This window comes from Dromiciops gliroides, chromosome 1 (genome assembly GCF_019393635.1).
Source record: "Dromiciops gliroides isolate mDroGli1 chromosome 1, mDroGli1.pri, whole genome shotgun sequence".
Classification (NCBI taxonomy): Eukaryota; Metazoa; Chordata; class Mammalia; order Microbiotheria; family Microbiotheriidae; genus Dromiciops; species Dromiciops gliroides.
In genome coordinates, this window is record NC_057861.1 from 709,363,231 (window position 1) to 709,389,939 (window position 26,709).

Consider the following 26,709-nt stretch of genomic DNA (forward strand, 5'->3'; position numbering starts at 1 on the left):
GCAGTGGTGGAGGGGGAAGAGCAGAGGTGAAATTCTACATGAAAGAAACAGGAAAAGGCTTATGGAATGGGGGAAGCGATGGGATAGGAGCAGGGCAGTAAATGAATTTTATACTCATCAGAAAAGACTCAAATGCCTTAAACTCATCAGACTTGCCTCAAGGAGGGATTAATATACACACCCAATTGGGTGGAGTAATCTATTTAATCTGGTCAGTAAATGAGCCTAACACTCATCAGAATTGGCTCAAAGACCTCAATCCCATCAGAATTGGCTCAAGGAGGGAATAACATAGACACTCAATTGGGTGGAATAATCTCTCTAATCCTGCAGGAAAATAGGAGGAAAAGGGGATAAAGAGATGGGGCAAAAGAAGGAAGGGCAGATTGGGGGAGGGGACAGACAGAAGCAAATCCCTTTTGAAGAGGGATAGGATGAAAGAAGATGGATAATAGAATAAATGTCATGGGGAAGGGAATAGGATGGAAGGGAAACAGTTAACAATAGTAATCATGAAAAAAAGAGAAAAGGGGGGAAATTGTACAAAAAATATTTACAGCAACTCTTTTTGGTTGCTAAAAATTGAGAATCAAGAGAATGTCCATCAATTGAGGAATGACAGAAGAAGCTATGGTGGTATATGATTGTAGTGGAATGGTATTGTGCTATAGGAAATGACAAACAGGAAGATCCCAGAAAAACCTGGAAAGACTAATGAACATCATTGTATAGTGAAGTGAGAAGAGCTGGGAGGACATTGTGCATAGTGACAGCAGTATTGTTCAATGAGCAATTGTGAATGACTTAACTACTCTCAGCAATGCAATAATCCAAAACAATCTCAAGAGACTAATTACAAAGCTTACTATCCATCCCATAGAAAGAACTGATAAAAAGAGCACTTGTGCATTGTACATATATAACCTGGTTGCTGTCTTGTGGAGAGGGGAGGAAAGGGAGGGAGGGAGAAAAATTTGGAACTCTAAATCTTATGAAAATGAATGTTGAAAACTACCCTTACATATAACTGGAAAAAATAAAATAAATGTTTGTTGCTAAAGAAAAAATAAGCAAATAAATAAAAGAAGTAGGAAAAAAATCCAAGAGCCTCCACCTCCCCAGCAGCAGGGTTTACTGGTCTATACCATCATGCCTGGTTCAAACACTATTTTTTTTAAAGTCTTGATAATTCTAACTCCAAACCAAAGTTCACACAGGTAATAAGTATCAGATCTGAAATTTGAACCCAGTTCCTCTGTTCTTTTCACCATATCACACTTACTCAAGATTCTGTCATAGAGCCTCATGAATTTATGTAGCTTATTTCATATCCTGTTCTGTGGTAATGGTTCTCAGAAGGGATTTCAGAAAGTATCTTTCTGAATAACACTAAAAATAATTTACTATTACTATTCCAAATGTAATAGCAGTTAATATATTGCCCTTTAAAGTTTCCAATGGGATTTACATACTTTATCTCATCAAATTCTCATAACAGCCAGTTGAGGTAGGCACCATTAATAGCTCAATTTTACAAATGAAGAAACTGAGGGACTGAAAAAAGATTAATAGCCACTTGCTGGGGGGGGGGAGGGGCAGCTAGGTGGCACTTGATGGCCCTGGATTCAGGAGAACTTGAGTTCAAATCCAGCATCAGACTCTTAACAGTTACTAGCTATGTGACCCTGGGCAAGTCACCTAACCCTCATTGCCCCCCCCAAAAAAAACGCAATTTGCCCAGAGTCATATAGCTAGTAAGTATCTGAAGAAGGATTGAAACTCAGTTTTTCCTTACTCCAAGTTACATCCATCCTGGACCCTCTTCTCTTTTCTCTCAGTTCCCATCAGTTCAACTATATCTTTATGTAGATGGCACTCAAATCTACCCATTCAGACCTCAGTGCTCTCCTGAGATCCACTTACATATCTCTAAATGTTTTCTGAACATCTCCATCTAAGTGTCCCATAGGTATCTCCAAAGCGATGTCCAAAAATTGGCTCATCATATTTCCCTTTTTCCCCAGGTATGTCACTAGGAAGTTAAGAAGAGAAGGAAAGGTCCTACACATACCAAAATATTTGTAGCATTGCTGTTCAGGGTGGCATAAAATTGGAAACATAGGCACCTTCCAATTGGGGAATGACCAAAGACTGCAGTATATGAATAGAACAGAATATAGTATCATTAAAAATGATTATAAGGAATTCAGGGAAACTTGAAAAGATTTAGATAAACTGATGCAGGGTGAATAAAAGAAAACAGGAACAAGATTCAAAATGATCATAATAAAATAAAGAAGGCAATAACAAAAGACATCATAATTCAGTTCAGTGGAAAACTAATGTTGATTCCAGAGCACCAATGATAAAACCTATTTTCCTTTTCCAGACAGAGAGGCAATGGAATGACTACGCATGAATTCAGAATGTCAAGTATGCTGTTAAGCATGGCAAAAGGTTTCATCTTTTCTACTTAACTATTTGCTTTGTTAAAAATGGATAGTTCTGTTGAAGACCAAGTGAATTATTAGGATATAATAGCAATATAAAAATTTTAAAGCATCGATAAAACACTGAAGGAGACAGTATAGTATAATAGAAAGAGTACTGGGTCTGCAGTCAGTAAACCTGAGTTTGAATCCATCTTTTGACACCTTGTCAATGTTACCTTGGGTAATTCACTTACCCTTTCATTAGGTCTTATTCTCCTCATCCATAAAATGAGGAATTTAGACTAGATTGTCTCTAAAGATCCTTCCAGCCCTGTATTTATAATCCTATTATTTTAATAGGAAAAATAAATAAATGAGAGCATTATACTCTGGTCCTGATACTGAAAGTGCCTTCTGGGAGTAATAGTCTAGGTATTTTTTTTTTTGGCCCACTTTAACATTACTGTCAAGAAAATTCAGTTTGGATCGACCATTTCAGTAACCGAATGGGAACAAAACACTGGCCAGATGGCTCTGACCTTTCCTTTAAACAGCTTTGTTCCTCTTAGCAACAAGCCATGCTGCTGGCCACACAGACCAACATCAGAAGAGGAGAAGTGAGGCAAATACCTGCATTATGCAGTACAGGATAAAAAACAATTCTATCCCTGAAATGGTCAGATAACTAAATCATACTGCAATAATGACAAAAGTTCCACCATCACATTGGTGCAGGGACTCCCTCCCTCTAGTGGCATAGGTCTGATCATCTGTAGTTTAACCTCATAATACCATGGTGATCTAGGACTTTGAATTCTCAAAGGCCATCAAAGTCAGCGTCTACCAAGCTAAAAAAGCCTCTGGGTATGGGCCTGGCAATGGGTACTCTTTCTTCCTTCCTTCCTTCCTTCCTTCCTTCCTTCCTTCCTTCCTTCCTTCCTTCCTTCCTTCCTTCCTTCCTTCCTTCCTTCCTTCCTTCCTTTCTTTCTTTCTTTCTTTCTTTCTTTCTTTCTTTCTTTCTTCCTTCCTTCCTTCCTTCCTTCCTTCCTTCCTTCCTTCCTTCCTTCCTTCCTTCCTTCCTTCCTTCCTTCCTTCCTTCCTTCCTTCCTTTCTTTCTTTCTTTCTTTCTTTCTTTCTTTCTTTCTTTCTTCCTTTCTTCCTTCCTTCCTTCCTTCCTTCCTTCCTTCCTTCCTTCCTTCCTTCCTTCCTTCCTTCCTTCCTTCCTTTCTTTCTTTCTTTCTTTCTTTCTTTCTTTCTTTCTTTCTTTGTGAGGCAATTGGGGTTAAGTGACTTGCCCAGGTTCACACAGCTAGTAAGTATCAAGGGTCTGAGACCGGGTTTGAACTCAGGTCCTCCTAAATCCAGTGCCGCTGCTCTATCCACTGTGCCACCTAGCTGCCACAATGGGCACCATTTCTGATGTCTGAGGATCAGTCTAGTTAAGTTTAGAAATATTGATCTGTCACAGAATTGGTCACAGGGTGATCATTTTTCCTCATTTTTAACCCCCTTCTTTCCTTTCTTCTTCCTCCTCTCATTTTGCTTTCACTCTGTCTCTCTTACCACAATTTAAACCAGTCATAAATCATAGACTTTTAGAGATAGAAGCAATATGGACATTTTGTAAGGTTTCTTCCTGTTCTGCCTACTCTGAGTTCTAAGTAACCTTGGTAACCACGGAATTCAGCCCCTATCATTTTACAGATGAGAGAACAGATATCTCAAGAAGAAAATTGACTTTCCCCAAAATCACACAATCTATTAGTCACTGGAGACTCATATTCAGTTCTCTTGATTCTAAGCTCAGTATTCTTTCAATTTCATTAGGAAGCTAGATGGCACAGTGCAAAGAGAGTTAGACTTGAATTCCAATTCTGCCTCAGACAATTATTAGCAGTGTAATCCTAGGCAAGTCACTTAGCATCTTAGCCTCAGTTTCCTGGCTTGTAAAATGAGAATAATAATAGCACCTATCTCACAGGGTTGATGGGAAGATAAAAATGAGATAACATGTAAAGGTCTTTTTAAACATCAAAGAATTACATAAATGCTAATATTAGTATTATTATTGCTATTATCAGGCATTAAAATGCTTGTTTTTTAAACAAATCACTCTAATTTTCCAAGACATTTTGTGTGAATTGAATGCCATATTAATCATTCAAGATCTTACAAGGGAATTTTCATTTTGTCATCGATGTTTCTGAAATAGACACAGTTTTAAAGGTGGAAGAGACCCTAGAGATCATCCAGGTCAGAGGCGTCAAATTTATGGGCCCACAGGTGGAAGGCAGCCAGCAAAATTCCCTAATAGTGCCCAGGAACCAAACTAAAATGTATTTGGCAACTTTTAAAGAAAATAAATAAAAATACAATGCAACAAAGAAAATGTTAATTTGAGGTTTTCTAAGTCAATATGCTGTCCAGCATCCATTTCTATCTTAGTTTGGCACCAGTGATGTTGGTCAATCAAACAGGTTTGATGATATACCTAAAGCTAGTAAGTGGTAAAACCAGAACTTGAACCCCAGGCCTATAACACTATATCCCATTTCAGTGGCTCTGGCCTGCAAAGACTGAATTGGACTTAGCTACACAAAGATATTTAGGTTCCTACTGTGATTGTTTTTTAGTAACCTTGACCTTGACATTAGAGCTAGGAGGCACATGGAAGACCATTAGTCCAATGCACTTATTGAACAGATAAGGAAACTAAGGATCAGAAAGATAAAGTAAGTTACACTTGCATCACTCAGCAAATTAGCCACAGATGTGGGACTTGTCCCCGGGTCCTCCGACTCCTAGACCATTGTGTTCCATCAAATTCAGTCACTCTCCCTAATTCTAACTCCCCCAAATGGCCCCAAGGCCTCCTCAGGAAGTTCCTAGCCCATTGCATCTTTAGAACAAGACCACAGAGGGTAATGGCCTGCTTCTGCAGCAAGTAGAAAAAGTCTGCATCACTTTTTTTCCATTCTGATTTTACAAAGGGAACCATCTTGTGGTCCCCTGCATTGCACCTTGGGTCCTTCCCTCATTAGTATTCTGTGCATACCATGCTGACCTACTTTCTGATTTTATTCACATCCCTCAGCCCCAGGGATGTGGGGATGTTCTCCTCACAGTGCCATTGCCACTCCTCCCTACATCAGTGTCTGAAGAACAGAAGAGAACCATCTCATTTTCAGTCACCCATTACAATCTCATTGCCTCTTTGTGCTGGCTTTATTTATGATGTAATATGATTCTGAGAAGTGGCAATACCCAGAGTGGTGGTGGGGTGTCAAGGGGATGGGAGACAGAGGATATCTGCCCCAGAAACTTGATTAGAAATAATTCTTTGGGGTATATTATGAGAAAAAAAACATCTGGAAGAAATGTGAAATACTCTACTCTTCACCCATCTATTTTGTCTGTTTAATGCCAAACATCTGGATGACTGACCCTTTCCCTCACTTTTGAGCCTAAGTGTCATCCATCACAGATACAGATGTTCCCTATTCTTATATGGGAGTATAATAAAGAGATGAATTTATTATGAAAGGAATGGTTTAATTAGATACTGAAAAGTCTTTTTAGTATCTCTTGGCCAATGGTAAGATGTTTTCAGATGAATCATGTTTCAAAATGCATACAGTGATTCTCGTGCACTGGGCAAATTTGCCTGCTGCCATGGGCAGTCACCAGTCACTTACCAGAATCTTGGTGGTATAAGCACTGTTGATGGCAATGGCATTCACCAGCAGCTCCATGGTTTGGGAGTTGATGGCACTGGGTTCTGGAATCTCCTTGTAGTGGACATCCCCAATGTATGCCTGCACAACGGTCATCCTGTTGGTGGTCAATGTCCCCGTCTTGTCAGAGCAGATAGCCGTGGCATTGCCCATTGTCTCACAGGCATCCAAATGGCGTACAAGGTTGTTGTCTTTCATCATTTTCTGAGAGAGAGAAAGAGAAGGGAAAACATAGCCTGCTCACAACTGGCTTGGGCCAATGGCAGGACCCTTAGTGTAGAAATAACTTCCCTTATAGCAATATGAAGGGAAGGGCCCCGATTCTAAGGGATGTGACTAATCAATCAAAAGGTTTTACAATGAGTTGGTCTGTTTTCTTTCAATGTGTAAAATATTGTGTAAATGGACAACATTATTATCAGCCTCAGACATTGATTGGTTGATTTATTTCCCAGTTCTACCACTTCCTAAATTGCTCATTTCTTCCTAACCACTATTCCTCCATCCCCATCTTCCCATATACTTTGGGGCCCTCAAGATAAAACATACAGGAAGTAAATGAACATTTTTAATCATTATTTATTTTGACTATTAGAAATGTATATAGAATCTGGAGAGGTGGGCGTTTATATATGTTATAAGTCCCTCATGAGCAAGGTGCCATTGTGTACCTTGGAGTTGATAGCACTTTTTTGTTTATTTGTTTGTTTTTGGGGGCAGGGCAATTGGGGTCAAGTGACTTGCCCAGGGTCACACAGCTAGTAAGTGTCAAGCCCGAATTTGAATTCAGGTCCTCCTGAATCCAGGGCCGGTGCTTTATCCACTGCGCCACCTAGCTGCCCCTCTGATAGCACTTTTAATCTTGTTCTAAATGACATCTTTTCTTAATAATTATTAAACAAGGGTAGCAATTAGATGTATTAGTATTTAGTTATGATAATTTACATTTTTCTTTTTTGTGTGTGTGAGCAAACAGTATTGATGAGATCAGGTCCTTTTTTTAAAAAATTATCTGCCCTAGATGAGAGCCTGTCTTTTGGGTTTGCACAACTATTTACACACAGCCCTACCTACTTGGTGGCAAATACTAAAATTCCAGAGATAGTGTCCATGAAGAAATAATTAACCTCTAGAGGGTTATATATTCAAACCTATTAAGTAAAAGCAAGTATTCTACTGTGTGACAGGGAAGAATCTACCTCGGTCAGTATTGGCTATCTCCCGGGGATGGGCCAGAAGGGACCAAGGCATGAGAGCTCTCCCATGATATGAGCAGGTAAAGTCTGGGTGGGAAGCAACCTCAAAGTTTGCAAGACTAGTCAAGCTCAAAATGAGCTGTTTGGCCAAAAGAGGGCAGTCCTTACAGTAGCTTGCATGAGATACCAAGCCAAAAGGGGTCAGAGGTAGGAGGCACATCCGGGGCCCAGAGGAACACATTGGCAATGTCAAAGAGATGGGATGTGAAGGGGACCAATAGAAAAATGTGATCCAAGGACAGGAAAACATTTGAGAAACAATTTGTCCAAACAGGCCAACTTAAATGCAGGGTCCATATCCAACATTAATCAATCAGCACATTGAATTTAGATACAAGCATATTCTTGAGCTCCAGAATGTCATGGCAGTCCTGCTATTGCTTTGAAGGAGCTGTAGCTAGCGACAGCTCCCAGACTTCATTAGTGTTTCCCCAAAGTCAAAGGGTTATGACTAAGTGGCAGCAAACAGGTAGGAGTTTTTAACGATGTGTGGTACCCATAAGTTATAGGCCTGGAAACATTTTAACTTGAAGACTGGATTACTGAAAAACAACCCCAGGTGGCAAGCCAATTCTTTCATGTTTGATTAAGTAGAGAAATTGATTCACTAGGGTAAGAGCTTGCTGCTTTGGAGGGCAACTAAAAATTCAAAAAGAATTCTGACTACTGGGTACTGTATTCCAGGCTCTGCTATTGGACTTTAGGGCTTTATGAGGTGTGGTTTCTTTTTATATGGTGTACTTTAAAGTGGTAGTGATAAGGTGTGTATAACTTACAGTGAGACAACATTTTTGGCAACTTTCAAGAGATCCGTTTTCCATATGAAATTACAGCTGGGCACTAAAACCCACGTCCTAGCTTGGAAACTAGCTCTTGCCATGTACTTGGACAGCTCTTGAACATTCCTTTCTATAAAATGACAACATAACTCCTTATCTTTCCCAAAATATTTTTCTCCCCACACAGGTGGGCCACATCAAGGCCAAGGTGAAGGGAAAGGTGGGGATAAGGAGTACAGGCATAGAAAAGAGATAGCATCCGTGGGTTGACACTGGGCTAGAGACCTTGAATTGAAACTTGTACATCAGTGGCCACAAAAATTTCCATGCCAACTCAGACAAGTGCTGACCCATTAAGCCTATTATTTGGTTAAGCAGAATCACCAGATAGGTGTGAGATGAGAGGATATGATTGCATTCTTTGGTAGGAGATGAAAAGGCAAAGGCTGCGCTCCAGATATCTCCCTTTCCCTTAGAAACACACTTATGCATCTCTCATTCATGAATCTGAATTTGGGGGGGGGGGCGGATGAGGCTCCTTTGACACTGAGACCATTACCACCTCTTATGGTACTCAGTTCTCTAACTTGAATCCTTGCTCTATGAAGAACAATTTAATTTTGTCTGCAACTTACCTCTTCCAAGCTTCAAGGGGACCCTTGGGTTCCAGTATTATACTAGGATGAGCTGAATAATTCTGTGGAGCAAGAGTTGAGGCAGGGACTATAGAAATGATGCTCAGAGCTCCTTTCTAAGGCAGGTGGAGAGGCTCTATGGGAAGGGGTCCCTGAATGACAGCAGTCATCAGCACACTCTTCTCAGCTGCTGCTGTGACCCCAGGCTCTTGCCAAGCCCCAAGACAATTGTCCCCATTGCCCACCATCTGAGAATGAGAAACACAATGTGCTACAGGGGGCTGCATCACCTGATTGGCTCATCTTTGGGTCCTTTTCCCTGCCTCTTACCTTCACAGAGTAAGCCAAAGAGATGGTGACAGCAAGGGGGAGCCCTTCGGGCACAGCAACCACCAGCACAGTCACCCCGATAATGAAGAACTTGACAAAGTATTGCACATAGACTGGAGTACACTCAGGCAGCCAAGGCTTCTTGTTCACCACAAAGGTGTCCACGGTGAAGTAGAGCACCAAGATGATCACCGTAATGGCAGACATCACAAGACCTGGAACACAGGAGAAGACCAACTCAAGGGGATGCCAGGACTCACAGAACTTCAACATTCAAAATGCAGTCAGCTGCTGTGTAATCCAGCTCATAGCCAAGAGCATCACCTCTATGATATCCCTGTCAAGTGGTCACAGAACCTCAAACTGGAGACCTTGAGTGACAGGAAAAACCATGACATCCAGAGACAGTTCATTTCCATTTTCAATAGTGTCAGATGTTAAGAAGCTAATCTATACATCAAGCAGAAATCTAACTCTCTGCAATTTCTGCCTGCTACTCCTAGGTCTGCCTCTGGAAATGAGCACAAATAGTCAAACCCTTCTTCCATGTTAAGGCCCTTCAACTACTTGAGGACATCTGAGATGATTCCCCTAATATCTTTTCCAGGTGAAATAGCTCTCATTCTTTAAGCTGAATAGACCTTGGGAGACTGGAAACCAAAGGTTGGATTTAGGATCCTCAGCAGGAGAGCCAAGTCCTGAACCCTTCTTCTCCTGAGTATGTAGAGCTATTAGATCAGGTGAGAGGCAATGAAGATACCTGGTGGGAGGTTAAGGCTTTATTTCCTGGATCTTTCTCTACATGAAGAAGAGAAAGAATATTTGATTCTGATCTAAAGGACCCAAGTTTAAATTCTTAATTTGTATGATCTTGGTCAACTTACTTCTCTCTCTCTTCACCTCAGTTTCCTCATTTAAAATATAAAACAGTTGGACTGGATGGTCTCTGAGGTCCTTTCAAGGTTAAGTTTAAATCTAATGGGGGGCGGGGGATAGCTAGATGGTACAGTGGATAAAGTACGGGCCCTGTATTCAGGAGGACCTGAGTTCAAATCCGGATTCATATACTTACTAGCTGTTTGACCCTGGGCAACTCACTTAACCCTCATTGTCCTGCAAATAAAAAATCTAATTAGGATGCCATGCACTGGTCCTTGTGCTGTGATTCTGACATTCCCTGTCTTGATGCATTACAGAAGGACTTGGAGATGTGCATGAGGCAGTAAATGATCATCCTATTGTCCCTCCTTGCCAGGAATATCCTTCCTTCCCAAACCCTGCCCATCCAGCAAAGCCCAGCTTTAGTCTACTTCCAACACAAAGCCAACCTCAGAGCCACTCATATTTCTCATTCCTAAACTCCTGTTGTATTTATGATCTGGGACACACAGTCACTTTTGCAGGTTTTCATAACTTCATGTCATTTGCTATCAATGCACATGTGTATAACAGACTTACATCCAACTAGAGTATAAGTTCCTTGAAGGCAGGAACCATGATTTTGTATTCCTTTTCTCTTTTCCCAGTGCCTAGCATAGAGCTTTGTGCTTATTTATGATAAACTGTTTGAAATAAGCAAGTCCTTTCCTTGGAAGATGCCCACCTTAGGAATCTTACATAAGTAAAATGGGCTCACGTCACTTACTTTGATGACATGGCTCTGTCAATGCCCACCCAACATGAGCATCATTCTCTCAGTGTTTCACCTAAGCCTTCTAGTCTGAGACTCACAGAATCATCGACCTTTAGAATCAAGAGACCTTGGGGACTATCTAACCCAACCTCCTAGAGAGACTCACAAACTGGCAACACTTTGTCCAAGGTCACACAACAAGCAAATGACTAAACTGGGATTAGAATGTAACCTTCAGTTGCAGTCGAAGCTCTGTCACCAACTGATTCGCATTCATCTTAGTTCCTATGTTCTCCTAGATCCTTCGGACTCCAAAACAAGGTCAGCTTTTCCGGTGTGATTTATGGACCAGCTCTGAGGTAGCTCTCTGAGAGGAGCTCCAGAAACAGTTTTTATGATAGTGATATTCCTGGGATGGAAGTCAATAGCTACCTTATCAGATATGTCACTCACTCCTAAGGTGACATTCATTTGTAGCCAGCAACTCTGATGTGGTTTTTAAATCATCAGCCTCATTGCTTCCTATTCATTCATCATTTCTGCTGAATGTGTCCCTCAATGACTTCTAAGTGTGTCTCTGCTGTCTCCCTCTCCAAATTCATCAGTTTTTTCTGTAGTCTGCTCACAGGGTTTCAGATAAGACTCTGTCCACACTGGGTAGTGTTGGTTTCCTAAACGGGGAATGCCATTGCAATAGACATTTGTTAAGCACCAACTTTGTACTGAGCTCAACTCAGTAGAGAGGTGGTAATGCTCGAAAGGATGGTCCATACCTTTCAAATAAATGGGGTAAAGTTTGTTCTGTGCTACTGCCTAGGAGATAATGAGGACCAATGAGCGGAAGGTACATGTTAAATTCTGGCTGACCTTAAGAAAGAAATTTCTGACATTCAGAGATGTCCAGCCATGGGATGTACAGCACAGTGAAGGAATGTATTCATTAATTAATAACACATATTTAGTGTAAAGTTAGTAAGTGCTTATTATGAACATGGATGGAAGTGTAATGTAGTTGATAGAGAACTAGTTTCAGAGTCAGAAAGCACTAGGTTCAAGTCCTGCCTCTAAAACATGAACTGAGTGACCCTGGACAAGTTCCATGACCTCTTAATGCCCCCAGGCTACTCTCTTAGATGATAAGTTATTGAAAATATGCTGATCTGGATTGGTAGATAGAGGTTTCCTCACTGAGAGTCTTCTATTCCAATGAAATTACAGTTCTACTAAAAAAAATGAGCAAGACACTGCATGTACCTCTCATTGGTGTTGTTTCAGAAGAGTTTGAGTAACATCACTTCATAGAATGTCAAAGGTCAAAGCAATCTTAGAACATAAAATGTGAAAGATGCAAGTGGCCAACCCCCTCATTTTATCCAAGAGGAGAAAACTGAGGGAGAAGGGAAATGCTCTATTCAGTGTTACATAAGGAATGAACACTAGAGCTAGGAATCAGAACCAAGTACTCTGACATCCTGTTCACTGCTCTTTCTATCACACAATTTCTTGATTTCTGAATGGTGAGGTAGGTTGGACTAGGTAATTTGTGAGCTTCCTTCCCACCCTAAGTTTATGTCTCTCTAGTCTGTACATGACACTTGGCAATAACAATGATAAAAATGATAATAATAAAAACACTTATCTTCATTCAGCTTTAGAGTTTGCAAAGTGCTTTTTATATATTTGGCAAGAGATTGCAGAAGAGACCAGGCACTACAAGTCATTCCTCCTAGGCATGCACACAAACTGGACAGGAAGATGACATATGAATTGATGAACTGACAATGTTACCACTAGTCGGTCCTTTAGGTAGTTAGAGGAAGAAGAGGTCACCATAGGCTGTTATGGTCAGGGAATGATTCTTGGGGGAGAGCTTGTTTGAATCATAGGTTGGATTTAGATAAAGAGAAGCAAAGGCATCCTAAGTAGGTAGAGAAGCAGAAATTCCCAAGGGCATGAATGGGGATGATTAGACAAGTATAGCTAGTGCTAAGGCCCTACTAGGAGGAAAGAATAATGGCTGTAAATTGAAGAGAAATAGGTTGAAATGCTGGCTGGAGCAATTCCTAGTTATGTGGCCCTAGTTATGTAGCCTCTCTGAGCCTCAACTTCCTCATGTGTAAAATGGGAATATATAGTGCTAGGAAGCCCTTCCTGGAAATATTGAGAGGCAAGTGCCTAATAATCTTCAAAGGGCTAAGGGAATTGGACTGCAATGGTAGACTGGAATAAGGGTACAGGAGGGCTTTGAAGACTAAATGCTTGTCATCACCATGCTCAGAATCACAGAGGTAAAGCCTGATGCATTTGCACTCCTATGTGGCAGTTGAGCAGTCAACACATGACAAGGGAGTCCTGGTCTGCCAAGCAATAGCAATGTATCCCAGGTGCCAGGAAGGCCCTGTGCCTGCATTCTGCATGCAGCTGCAGGGCCTCCTGCTGCTTTGACTTAAAGGCCACGTGTTCTAGGCCCTATGTTACATGTTCAGAACCTAGAAACTGAGCTCAGGATTGTTACAATGCTCCTTATTTAAATATAGTTAGCAAAGCCTGTAATTTGCTACTGTTCTCCAAACTATGGTTACTATAATTAGAGCTGGAGGGACAGCACCTGCCTAAGAGGGGAGAAGCAAGGAGTTTGTGCTTAGCTTTCACTACAAGAAAAACACTCATGGAGCCAGTCAGAGCAGGGGAAGCCCTGAGACCTAACATAATAAACTGACCTAAGCTGATACAATACTCCATTCCTGGGAGACAAAGCTGTGTTTTTACAAAAGACCTTCAGGAGACATGGCCTCCTTACTTACCCTGCCATTCTTGTTACCTAATCCATTAGTGGATCTCTGATTTTCCTTGTCTGTATAATGGGGATAATACTACGCTGGGGAGGCATTTTGGCACAATGGAAAAAATGCTGAGGACTTGGAATCAAATCCCATTTCTGTCTCTTATTATTTATGTGACCTTGGGGAAAAATGACTACCTCTCAGGGACACAGTTTTTTTTTATCTTGAAAGTAAGAAGGTTGGACTACATGATCTCTATGGTCCTTTCCAAGTCTAGAGCTGTAATTAATGACGTCCTTCAAAGAGCTCTTGTGAGGATGGCACTTTGTAAACAATCAAGATAAGATTAGTACCCCTATTTGCCACTTAAAATATTTGGCTTCCTCTTGCTGACTAAGGTCAGCAAGGTTATTGGCTATCTGCTTAGAGCCTGACATAGTTCTCTATCAAAAAATGGAACAATAAATGTTTGTCGAATGAATGTTGAATAAAACCTGACTTAGTGATGGCTGTCCTCTGAATGCAATGGATTGCTATGAGGATGCAGAGTAAGAGATAAAACTAATAAAATATAGTACCCCTGCAATAGATCTGATTTTAGACCAGAATCTCAGTAACAGACTCAGAGTTAGAGCTCTCCACGGTGCTGATACTAATGTCTACTTCTGCCAGTTGACCCCAAACAGGCAAATTCTCTTCTTCTCCCTTGTGTTCTGCTTCCTGAGAGCTGCAGTTGTTACGACCAACAGTTCACTATTGTACAGTGTGATCCAAAAGCTTTAATAGATTAAAATACATAAGACTTTTGGAACACACTGTATATAAGCTATTTCTCCATTTTTTATAATGGCAAAATCATATCCAATAAATTGGTCTTTATTATAAAGCTAGCCCCATAATCTGATAGATGGACCAAAGTAACTTGTTCTGGTGATCTTGCAGTGGAATGGAGGGAGAATAATCCTTGATGGACTCAAAGGATCTCAGTCTCAATCCCATCTCTGTTGCTTTCTACTTTATTGTGACTCCAAGAAGTCTTTTTTTCTCTTTGAGTATAGATTCACTGTCCTGAATTGTGTAAAGGGGTTGGACTAGATGACCCAAAGTACTTTTTTGTAGGGCAATGAGAGTTAAATAACTTGCCCACAGTCACAAAGCTAGTAAGTGTCAAGTGTCTGAGGCCGGATTTGAACTCAGGTCCTCCTGAGTCCAGAGCCAGTGCCTTATCCACTGTGCCACCTAGCTGCTCTCCCCAAAAGTACTTTTTCATTCAAAATCCCATGGTTATAACACATTCTCCCCATTTGTGAATGCCAAAAATGGATATTTTCTCTTGAGCATATGACATCTCATGTTTAGAAGGAAGCTATCTATCTGTGGGTCATTTACATTGCATATAGGGATAGGATCATTAAAGCTCTTTGCTTCTCTCATCCAAAAAAGACAGTGAAACTTGCCAACAAAATAGGAAAAGTATCTAAGTCTTGAAAAAGAACAAAGGTTGGAGTCAGCAGATATCCCTTTTAGCCATTCATTTATATAAAACAAATATTCCCTCAGAGTCTACTTTATGGAAGAGATACTATGCAGGATATTTAGGGAGACAAAGGGGACTATGCCAAGTTCCTGGCCTCAAGGGCCTTACTGTATAGTAGGGGGGGATTATGATAAATGTACACCTGCACAAATAATTACATTTTCTCCCTACTGAGCTGGGAACACCTTTATTTGTTGTGTCTTATAATTCACCATGGAGAATTGAGCCACCAAGTCTATGTGATATTTAGCTCCTGAAAAAACAGAAATGTGATATCTGGCAAGGTTACAATTATAACAAAACTACACTATCAAAATAATTAAGATTCAAACAAATTAAATAAGTAGCTATTAGGCACCTACTGTGTGAAAGGCATTGGGGATACAAATATAAAAATGGGATTCTTTGCCCTCAAGGTCTTTACATTCTACTGCATATCTAATGAGAATTTAATGAATCAGATAGCAAAAAACATGTCTCTACATCCCATCCAGAGTAAAACATGATCAAGAGAGGGCATTTTTGTAAGAATTTGTTTACCTCCTCTGCCCTCTTTAGGTTTCTCTCCAGGTTTGATTGCTTTTCCCTTCCTTTGTATGACCAGGGCCTAGCTCAGTGCCTTAAATAAAGAAGGTGTTTAATAAATGCTTGCTGAAAAACTATTCATTCTACTCTCCTTTGTATCACATATATATATATATATATACTTGTCCCACCTTCCCCATTAGATTTCAAAATTCATAAGAACAGAACCTGTGTTATATTTTCCATTACACTGCCTCCTGCCCAGTTTTGTGCAATTAGGAAGCATTTAATGTGAAATGAATTGAACAAAAATGAATCGAACTAAAGCCAACATTTTTTTTGGTCAGATATGAAGGGTGCTGCTCCCTTCTCACCTTGTCCCTTCCCTCTCCCTCAGCTGGAATACTCACCTGCTTTGCCAATCTGTACCGCCAGCTTAGTGAGTTTCCCCTGCAGGACTGATTTCTCTTTCTTGTGCATGTTGGCCTTCTTCTTGTCATCTCCATCTCCCCCTTCGGCACTCTTCAGAGGCTGCATCTCCATTGCCGCTGCCCCATCCTGCTGCTTGGCTACCAATGCAGAACACACAACATCACCTTGAAGTCCAGAACTCCACTCTGTTGCATAGCTGTGATGTCAAGGAACTGCCCCCTCCCTAATAAAAATGGGCCTGAGGCTGCATGGAGGGACCAGTGCCAGGAGGCAGCAAAAGTATCCTCTGGGGAAAGCACTATAGATCCAAGAGTTGGGCTAAAATATTGTGGTCTTCAGGCAGAGGAAGGTGAGGCCTTCTTAAGGAATCTGTTGACTCCCCAGTCAGAGCAAGGGATGCCACCATGGTTGGCCAATAATGTTCTAGGGAATCTGGAAGGAACTAGGAGTACAAGTGTGGTTTTCTAGTGGTTAGAGTTCATGTTTCTTGTCCCACCCCATCCCTATCCTGCTGAGGAACTCCATCACATAGAATCATTGGGTCCATTCCACATGATTGGAACTTTATCTTAGCAATGTAACTCAAGAGATATGAGTTCATTAATAAAGAAAAGATTATTTCTCTATAAAGTGTTCAAGGCCATGGTGTCCTATAACTCCAAGGGTTCTAGCATAGATCCTTAGGGAGACATTTGGTATTTAGAGGGACCAAAGGAGAGAGCAATTCTAAAGCCCAGGTCTACTTTCTTAGCTCAAAGAACTTGGGAAGGAGCAAGGGCACAATTATACACTCCACTTAATTCCTAACAATCATCTTCCCCTTTGAAATGGATGCCTAGGGACATAACACATTGACTTCTATTCAAAATGGCTTGTTTCATGAATCAGATAGCAAAAACCATGTCTCTACATCCCATCTGGAGAAAATTCCCATGATTCTCTCATTCAGGAATGAGAATAGAGACTTACTCAAGCTATGCCCCCAAAGCAGTGCTATAGCGTAGGCTGAGCTTTCATGTCTGCTCTTAAGAAATCAGATGATGGCCACCAGGGATGAGAAAAATCAAGGAAAGTTATTCCCTATCCCTTAGTCCCAGGCTCAGGCTTCCTTCCATCCTGTGCATTCAGCCCCCAAAGTCAATCTCAATCACATTCTCAACCATGACTGGTTGATGCCCAGACACTATGTCTTGTCCCTGGACCACACTGAGCCATGAACATCTTCCATCCATTTAATATGTTTGTAGAACACCAACTAGAGTCCCTAGTCAAACTAAGTAAAAAGTAAAGGCCTGGGGAAACTCAATGCCTGGATCTCTATGTGGCTTAGATTTGGATTGTCAGGATTTGTTCAAGTCAAGTCCAAATAACAACTACAACCACTACAAATGCTACACGTCTTTGGATAGGTATGTATGTGTCTGGCAGATTGGCCTTCACCATGGAGCCAATCTCTTTGCACTCTGCTTTGAAGTTCACATTCTCACAAAGGGGACTGGGGCCACACATCACATACCACAACCTGGTTAAAATGGAAGGGTTACCTTTGCTCTGGCTGGTGTCCATATTGCCATCCTGCATTTTACCTACATGATAAAGAATTTTAACAAACAACAAAGAACAGACAATATACAGTCATCACACAGACAGAACACTGTGATGGACATTTAAATCAAAGACTGGGTAATGAACTGGCTTCAGGGACATCTCTTCATTTGTGACTTGTGAGAATACATGTCTAGCTAAGTCCCAAATAGAAAAAAGGAGACCATTGTAAACATTCTTGGTGGAATTTTCCAACATCTGCCCTTTTGGATGGAATCTGTGCATGTCTTTCTTTGGGAGGTGATGACTATAATCTAAGAAATAAGACCCTTGAATGAAGTATTTTCTTATCTCTGATATGAAGTACAGACACTTTTAAATACCTCCATAATAACTAGCAAGTTTTACTGAGTTTATTTACTTAAGATTAGTGCGCCATCTACCTACAAAAGACTTACAGATGAAAACATAGCAAGATAAGGCAAAGAGAAAACTGACCATGGTCCCTAAGAAGAAAGAAGAAAGAGTAGATAGTTTCAGGCATCTGAATTAACTGGACTATAACACTTGGAAAATAAAAAAAATAGCTCTAATTTTCCAGGCAAATGAGGCGAAAGCGGAAATAGATTATGGATTTTTTTAATCTTTTTGATAAAAGAAAAGCAGGCACATTTCATTTTTGAAGGTTTTTTTGTTGATTTATTTTGGGATTTTTTGCTTCTGAACTGGGACAAGTTATGGTTTGGAGAAACAGAATTCATAGCAGATTCAGAGAAGGGTGCTTTCTGCAGCTTCCTATTGAAGAATTAGAGTGATGGGCTTGAGATTTCCCCCTTCCTTCCTGGTCCCTTCAGTTCTCCCTTGTACAGAAACTCATGAGTAGTAAAACAACTAGAGGATGAGAAACTGAGTGGTGAGTTTTAAAATATACATATTCATATACATATGCACATAAATGTGTGTATGTGTGTGTGTGTATATATACATATGTGTATACATGTGCGTGTGTGTATATGTACATACGTATGTGTGTGTATGTGCGCATATATATATATATATATATATATATATATATATATATATATATATATATATATATATATATGCATTGGCCAATGAGCCAAAGGATAATTGAGACTTGCCTGTACAAACAGCCTTTTCCATCTGCCAGTACATCAAGGCATGGCAGCTGATAAACAGCTATGATGATGATGTTTTGTGGGTTTACCTTGTCACCAAGCAGACAGCTGTCCAGAAAATGTCAGCACTAAAGAGACCATGAGCAATTGCTGCCTGGATTGCTTCTACTATTTAATCCATCAAGTTTGGTGGGCCAGAGCATGGGGAGGCCTATTGCCATGGCTGGCTCATTTGTCACAACAGGTTCCTATTATTTTTTGTTTGTCATGTTCTGAATCTTGGAAGGGAGACTACAGAGCTATCTGATGAGTAGCCCAAGCAGGCCTGAGCTTTGCAGTTCCTACTGAATGTAGCCTGACCACCAAAGGAGATTCCACATTAGGATATCAAGATGGGATCAATTTTGCCATGAGCACCAGGACAAGAGAGAAGTATTGGCCAAAGGAATATGGGTAACATGACTGAAATGTACAGGTTTCTCACTTAACTAAGTAATATTACATTGGGCGGGGAAGCTTGTAGTCACACAGATAAAACATTCAATGTCAAGTTGTATATATATATATATACATACATACATATATATATATATACATACATACATACATACATACATACATACATACACACACAAACTAAGGCCCTATGTCAACCTAGCTGAAAAGACTAAATCCTCCCCAGTTGGCTGTTGCACCAATATCAGTGAAGGTTCATGAGACAGACCCTCCTTGTTGTCAATGACATGAGAAGCATGATGGAGGAGAGAAGAAAGTTTGAGACTAGGCAAACCAGCTGGCATGGTCATTTTATTAGGTATGGTCACAGAAGTGAAAATTGGCATAGGTTAGAAGGTAGAGTTTGTGTCTCTAGAGAAGGGGATCAAATTTAGTTAACTAATTAATGAGCTACAAGACAAAGAGATTGCTTTTTAACTTCAACTAAGTCACTTACACTAGCCTATTCTAGTCAATTACATGCTAAATCTCTAACACCTTGCACTTAGATGCAGTTGTTATTGTTGTTTGTCCTTCATTCTTGAAGAGCATCATGACATCAGGGTGATGTCATGACTTGTACCAAATTGGATTTAAGTGAAGGAGGGCTGTGCAAAATCACCAAACTCACTATCTCCTCCTGAGATCAGGGTCCAGTGGCATTATATATATATATATCAGGATGACTGGAGTTGGTCCTGGATATTTAAGGCAGTTGGGGTTAAGTGACTTGCCCAGGGTCACACAGCTCGTAAGTGTCTGAGGTAATATTTGAACTTCAGGTCCTCCCAACTTCAGGACCAGTGCTCTGGCTCTGTCCACAGCACCACCTAGGTGTCCCTTGTATCAAGCTATATATCCTTCAAAGAAATTCCCTGCATGCACATCATTTCCTAGAACAAGAAGAGACTTTAAAGACAAGCTTGTTCTATTCCCTCATTTGATAGGGATGCTGGGACCCAGAGAGGGAAAGAAACTTGCCTAGAGTTATGCAGCTAATAAGTCTCAGCATTGGGATTTGAACTAGAGTCCTTTAAACTCCAAATTATCCCCTTTCCACAGACTCCTCTCGTCAAAAAGTGGCAAGAATTTAAAAGTTGAAAGGATAAAAACTAAAGTGATCACTTTGCCTTTTAACTTTTTTACTTTAATTTATTTCAACGTCTATGCTCTCACTTCTGTGACAGTTCACAAAAAATCTGCCACAAGGGAGATTATCTGGGAATTAGGAGGACACTGTGTGGCTATTTCTATCAGCATTCTTCAAAGACAAAAATAGGAAAGTGCCTTTGTCTTCAATGTCTCATTGCCAGTCCTACCCAAATGGTACTAGGACATGTGTCCAGAAAGAGCATCTGGCTGGCATCCCCTTGCTCAGCATCTCCTGAACTTCTCCATTCAGTTTCTGTGGCTTTCTTTAAGTCATTTCTTCTCTCAAATCCTCAGTCACCTTCTTTATGAAATGCAGGTATTGGATTAAATTACTTCTTATGTCCTTTCCAGTTCTAAATCTATGATACAACACCTATACTTTCTCTACTAAATAACCAGAATACTGGAAGTGCAGGTTTGCTAAATGATTTCTCAAGTGCTCAGGGCGTACTTTGGAAGGGATCAATTCCCTAAGAAATCCCATTTCCCAAAAGACCATGAGAACTCACTGGAGAGGGGAATAAAAAGGAACAAGAAAGGAAGTAGTTTCATTATCCCAGAAGACCAGGACACCAGATCACTTCAGGAATAACAGAGAACTGATGTTTGAATGCCAAGAAACATGTTAGTCTGGGTTTTACTCGAGCCCTGATAGTTAGGAAATATTCCTATGCCATTGAGATGAGATAGAGGAGAAAGAACTGTGGACAAGTTACTGAGAACTCTTTACCAGTCTGTCTTTAAGGGAAGTAGTTCCACAGAAGTAGGCCAAATAAAACATAAGGAATTCATGATGTATTGGATACACCATTAGAACAGGACTCATGGGCAGCTAGGTGGAGCAGTGGATAAAGCACTGGCCTTGGATTCAGAAGGACCTGAGTTCAAATCCAGCCTCAGACACTTGACACTAGCTGTGTGACCCTGGGTAAGTCACTTAACCCTCATTGCCCCACAAAAACCAAACACACACACACACACACACACACACACACACACACACACAAAGAACAGGACTCAGAAGACATGAATCCTGGGCCTTAACACTAATTGTGCAGTGAGACCTTCGGTAAGTCAAGTAAACTCTGCATCTCAGTTTTATCATCTATAAAACCCAAAACTATATTATCTGCATAACTTCCAGGGAGAGAGGTAGCATGGCATGGAGGATGGGGAGAGGGCATGTTTAGGAGTTACTGTGAAAAGTCTTGAAATCCTGCCTATGATGTTGTACTAACAGTGTCACTCTGGGCAAAACATTTAGCTAGGCAACTCTTTAAGACTCTAAGTCACAGAGAAAATGCCAATCTGCATAAATAGAGGGGGTTTCTATACCAGAAATCTCCTATATGGTTGAAAACACCATTCTGGTCCCAAAGCAAGAGAAAATACTTCCAAGATGATAAATAAATTTTACCAAATACTTTACAAATGGAAGAGGTTATCACTTATTATCCAGGTGACACTTGGGAATTACTTTTTTTAATGGTTAAATATACAAAATCAGCAAGGAGCCACAGTTTGACTCCTAGATGTCGTATGCAAGGAAGCCTCTCCCACTGGTGTAAGGTTTCAAAACACCAAGGATAAAGGTAGTCAGAGAAAGCCCTGGAAGGATGTCATCCTCCAGTGAGACATTGGAACCCTCTGGCATGTTCCCATCTGTTATCAAGTACTCTCCCCTCCCCTTTCCTCTTCCCTCCAGAAAGCCCCAGTCTCTTATCAAAGAGTTAAGAATATAACTATGCACAGAGAAAGAATTTGCTTTGCTTCCTTTGAAAACTCCTTCCTCTAGATTCTGGCATCCTTTTAGTATAAACAATTCCAGGGGTGAATTAAAATAATCATGCTTAAAAAAAAAAACCTAAGCCTGCCTAGGAAGAATGGACTTCAATGCATGATTTTAGGAGGTACAAAGGGCTTTTGTTGGCACTGCATAGTTTCTGATTAAATAACTCAGTGTGCTCATTAAGACCAATTCATTAATTTCATCATTTATTTCCAGTGCTGCCCACATGGTCATGAAAATACTGGTAAACATGTGTTCTTTTAGGAAGATAAGAGATAAGAGGCTGGGGGAAGTGTGTGTGGCCAGGCAAATACTGCTAACTATTCACCGTTTAGGGGCAGAAATAGGAGCTTGGTGAAACTTTCTTTAAAATGATACCAACCCCCCCCCAAAAAAAACCCTTATTATTCCCCCAAATTTATCATTCAATAAAAGCTTATTACTCAGTTTTCTTTAATTCCCATTTATCCAAAATGACCACTCCCCAAGACACGGCCAGGCTTTATGAGGAGAAGTGCCCTGGGTCTGGTCTGGAACAAAAAGAAAGCTCTGTTTCTTATCGGTTATGACTGTTGATGAAGCTATACTCATGAAACTGGGCCTGGTGAGAGACAAACATCACAGTGCTAGAGGTCAGAAGTCTTGAAGCCTCCATTTGTCCCTGGGATAGGTTTTGCTACAGGCCCAGTCCATAGGCACCTTGAACAAGTTCAAGAAGAAAACTTTCAAAGTCAGAAAACCAAGCTTTGGATAGCCTAGGAAGTTGCATAAGGGTTGAAAAGCTGAGCTATGAAGCAAAGGAAACTAGATGTTGTCTTGCTGGAAGCTGGACAGCTCCAGGCAAGGAGATCTTAGGAGAGGTGGGTCACCTTTCTCCATTGTCTAAATTCATTCCCATCATACTTAGCCTGGTACCAAAATGGACTTTGCAGGCTACTAAGGTCAAATGGCCTAATCCCAGAGTAGCCATCAAGGATATATTATTATCTCCAGCACTAACAGGAAATTCATCATCTGTATGTTTGGGAGAAGGTGTGTGTGTGTGTGTGTGTGTGTGTGTGTGTGTGTGTTGGGGTGGGGGGGGTAGTTTCCAATAGAATCTTCAGCTGATTTACATTAGAATCTGTACCTCTAATACTCACCTTTGTACAAATGAATTAAGAACCTGAAATCTCAGTAATTTTATCCTGAATAGTTTCTACTACAAACAGATTGCCCTCCTTCCTTAAATCCACTATACTACCCAAAGCCACAGGTCAAGAAGCTCCGGGCCTTACTCTCAGTTCCTCAAATATAAACATGTGATCTTGAACCTTTAAAGAGAGAACTGTGAAACTGATACATAACAGTGGTGGGCTAGAGGCAGAATGAGACTGGGGCAAGGGGGAGATCCTGGAGCTGCTGATAGTATCTCTTCATGCCACATCCTCAGATCCCAATAACCATGGTCTGACCATTATACCACTGATTCTTCCTCCATCCAAGACTACCAGACTGGTTCCAAAGCAGTCTGAGTGTCCAGCCATGGATGTACTGGCCTCCACACACATTTCCTTGAGAAGGATTTTCATGCTAGTTTGCTGAGCCACAATGTAATAAGAGGCACTGCACTCCCTGGAAGAAGAACCAAGGAGATAACTTCCTTTTCTATGAGCTTTGATCTTGGGCAGAGATTGAGTTGGAGCTTGTAAATTTCCCCCATGAGAGTGAGTTTCCTGTAAAGCTTTTACTCCCCAATGCTGTGTTTCTCGAGCTTTTTATCAACTTCAAGAGCTTCCTCCCATGCTTTTACCACATTCACCACCCCATACAGCCCCCAAATTCAAGGTGAATTTACTCTAACTGAAGCCTTAAGGAACAGCTGCCCACTCCCAACCAGGAAAGCAGACTTCACAGCTTACTGCAGTCACAAAGGGGATGAGCTCAGATCAACTCCCAAAATAGCATTCTAAATATAACCCACAAGGCCTTCATTTCCCTCTTGTCTCCGGGGGCCATGTTTCTTTAAGGAGCTACTGAGCTGTCCTTCAGCACCAGAGGGACTCTCGCTTTCTCTTCCTGGAAGTGGGCATGTCCAAGGGTAATTCGGCCACTAAACACAGCTGCCACTGGAAGAGAGGACAACACAGACCCCACTCCTCCCGCTTCCCCCATCTCATTTAAGGAGGGAGGCGTTAAAGCCAAAGGAAAGGAAAAGGATTGTTTGCCTCCTCTTGCCTTCCTCTGGCTGACACCCTTTCAGGGAACCATCCTTAAGAAGAGTTCCCCTCTCCAGAGGGGTGGGAGAGGGGAATAAAGCACTCCTCAACCTAGATCTTCATCCTTCTACAGAGCCACAAGTAGAGGATGGTGGGGCTGATTACAGCCCTTTTCTGACATGGATTATCTTCCCTCTCTTCCATGGAAAATCAGTTAAACTTTCTGAAATAAACAGTACCTTCCCTAAAGCAGACTGAGCTGCCCTTAAACTTCTGTAGAGTGTAACCTTCCCCCAGAGCCTTCCACTATGTCCTTCCTGCTGAAATCTACAGACAGCAGAGCTGCCTGAATCAGTCGAAGTCACCCATCCCCATTTTCTTCTGCATGATGTAACTCTGAGGGAGGAAGGTAAATTAACAGCTGCCCTCCTCTCTCAAGAAGTTGGCATCGAGTGAATACTGGGCAGCCAGCCAAATTCCTGTGCAAAGGACCAGGGGTTCCTGTAGGGATCCCTTCCACCTGGCCTTGCAATGGCCTCTATAGATTCACCAGACACTTTGTTTTTGTTTTTGTTTTTTGTGGGGCAATGGGGGTTAAGTGACTTGCCCAGGATCACACAGCTAGTAAGTGTCAAGTGTCTGAGGTCGGATTTGAACTCAGGTCCTCCTGAATCCAGGGCCGGTGCTTTATCCACTTCACCACCTAGCTGCCCCTTCACCAGACACTTTGAATGGTGTCAGGGCACATACATATTTCACATCAAGATGTGGCTAGAATGTTGCAGGTGATTTCCCTAGGGCAGACATGGTCTGACTGGACTTGAGATAATTAATGCATAATGAGAAAGCTGAAGGAAGCCTCTTTCTCAGCACCTCTTTCTCCCCCCCAAATCCTATAGCTTGGGGTGACTATGATGTAGGTAGCTAAATAGAAAAAGGACTGATCTTATTCAAGAAAATGCCAGGGATTGGGAGACACCTAGGAGAATCTCTGCTTTATCCTGCTCAACACCAGGCTAACCCTGTTTAAACTCTGCTTTACTTAACAGTCTAATAGATGCATAGTTGCCATGAGTCATCTTCCAAAACCCCATTTCCATCATTTGACCAGTCCACAAAAAGGATCATGATTGACTGTGATCACCTCCAACCTGCAAGAAAGCTTCTCTTCTTCATTCCTGGTGTGCACCGAAGCTTCTGAGGCCTAGCCACCAAGGTCAAAGTCAAGACCACCCATACCCAGCAGGATTTCCACCCAATTGCCCCCCTCCCCTACTCAAAAGGTGCTCTAAGAGAATGCAGAATTTGGGGGAACATACACTGCACAGCACAGCCAACAGCAGATAATGCTAGTCCAGAATCATTGAGGAAAAAACAAAACAAAAGAAAGAGCTACTTCAGGGCCTAAGCTAAATGTCTACCCATTCATGATTTGAAAGACTATGAAGAAAGGTACTGGCTAAAGTACCAGCATGCCACAGGATGGGGTCACGAAACTGTAGGTGAGACAATATCAAAATTCATTGAGGTTGTATTTTGGAGTGAAGGACCAGAGCCCTTGATGCTTGACCCGGAGACCAAGCCAGAAGCATGGGCAAATAGATGAACAAAGGCATCTCTCCCTCACAGACAATACTTATGGGTGCCAGTGCTCAGAACTGAGAGCGGTCCACAGTGTGGTCATGTTGCTTCAGAACCAGATTCCTGACCCCGGGCCATTTGTTTCCCAAAGCTATGGTGAGACTAAGTAGGCTTATGAGAGTGTCACGCTGGAAGAAAGGAGCATATCTCAAGGGGAGCATTTTGCAAGGGTTTGGTGAGAAGATTTTTTCACCAAATGCTCATCAATTTCACTGTCCCCTGTCCCCCTTGCTCCATTCCAAAGCCACAGCTTCCCCAAAGCGGCACCGAGGGCCAGTTTGAGGAGATGGGCTTCCTTTTCAAAACAGGTGGCTCTCAGGACAGCTTGAGCTTTTCCTGTGGCTGATCTCGCCCTGAGGGTTGATAGTAGCGTGGCCCCTCTTATAAGCTACTGTCAGAGTGTAGGGAAGAGGCACTATCCCAAGATAACACATGCACATACACCACGTGTGCTGTTGAGAAGAGGAAGAGGCGAGCCAAGAGAAAGAAAGAGAAAGAAGAGAGAGAGAATTGGAAGAGAAGTCCACCAAAGAAAACCCAAAAGCTCAGTATTCTTGACGTACCATTGACTAAGCTGGAATTTGCATTATCGGTGGTATTTGCACCTGCTGCACCATCTGTAGCTGCAGGAGGGTGGGAGGGGTGGGAAGAATCTACTGAGTAATAATGGATAA

The 26,709-nt window shown here is 41.4% G+C and overlaps 1 protein-coding gene across 11 annotated transcripts in view; it reads right to left on the bottom strand.

The window, feature by feature from the left end:
* ATP2B2 (ATPase plasma membrane Ca2+ transporting 2) overlaps positions 1 to 26,709 on the bottom strand; it is a 696,441-nt gene that overhangs the window by 100,539 nt on the left and 569,193 nt on the right. For 8 of the 11 annotated variants that reach the window (XM_043971621.1, XM_043971693.1, XM_043971614.1 and 5 more), the window contains 5 exons: positions 26,599 to 26,658; positions 17,621 to 17,662; positions 16,055 to 16,213; positions 9,167 to 9,381; positions 6,128 to 6,370 (listed from right to left, as the gene is read on the bottom strand). In XM_043971621.1, the coding sequence (XP_043827556.1) occupies positions 6,128 to 6,370; positions 9,167 to 9,381; positions 16,055 to 16,213; positions 17,621 to 17,662; positions 26,599 to 26,658 (719 nt within the window). The remainder of the gene's footprint in view (positions 1 to 6,127; positions 6,371 to 9,166; positions 9,382 to 16,054; positions 16,214 to 17,620; positions 17,663 to 26,598; positions 26,659 to 26,709) is intronic. The other 3 variants (XM_043971664.1, XM_043971687.1, XM_043971655.1) reach the window with 2 other exon arrangements.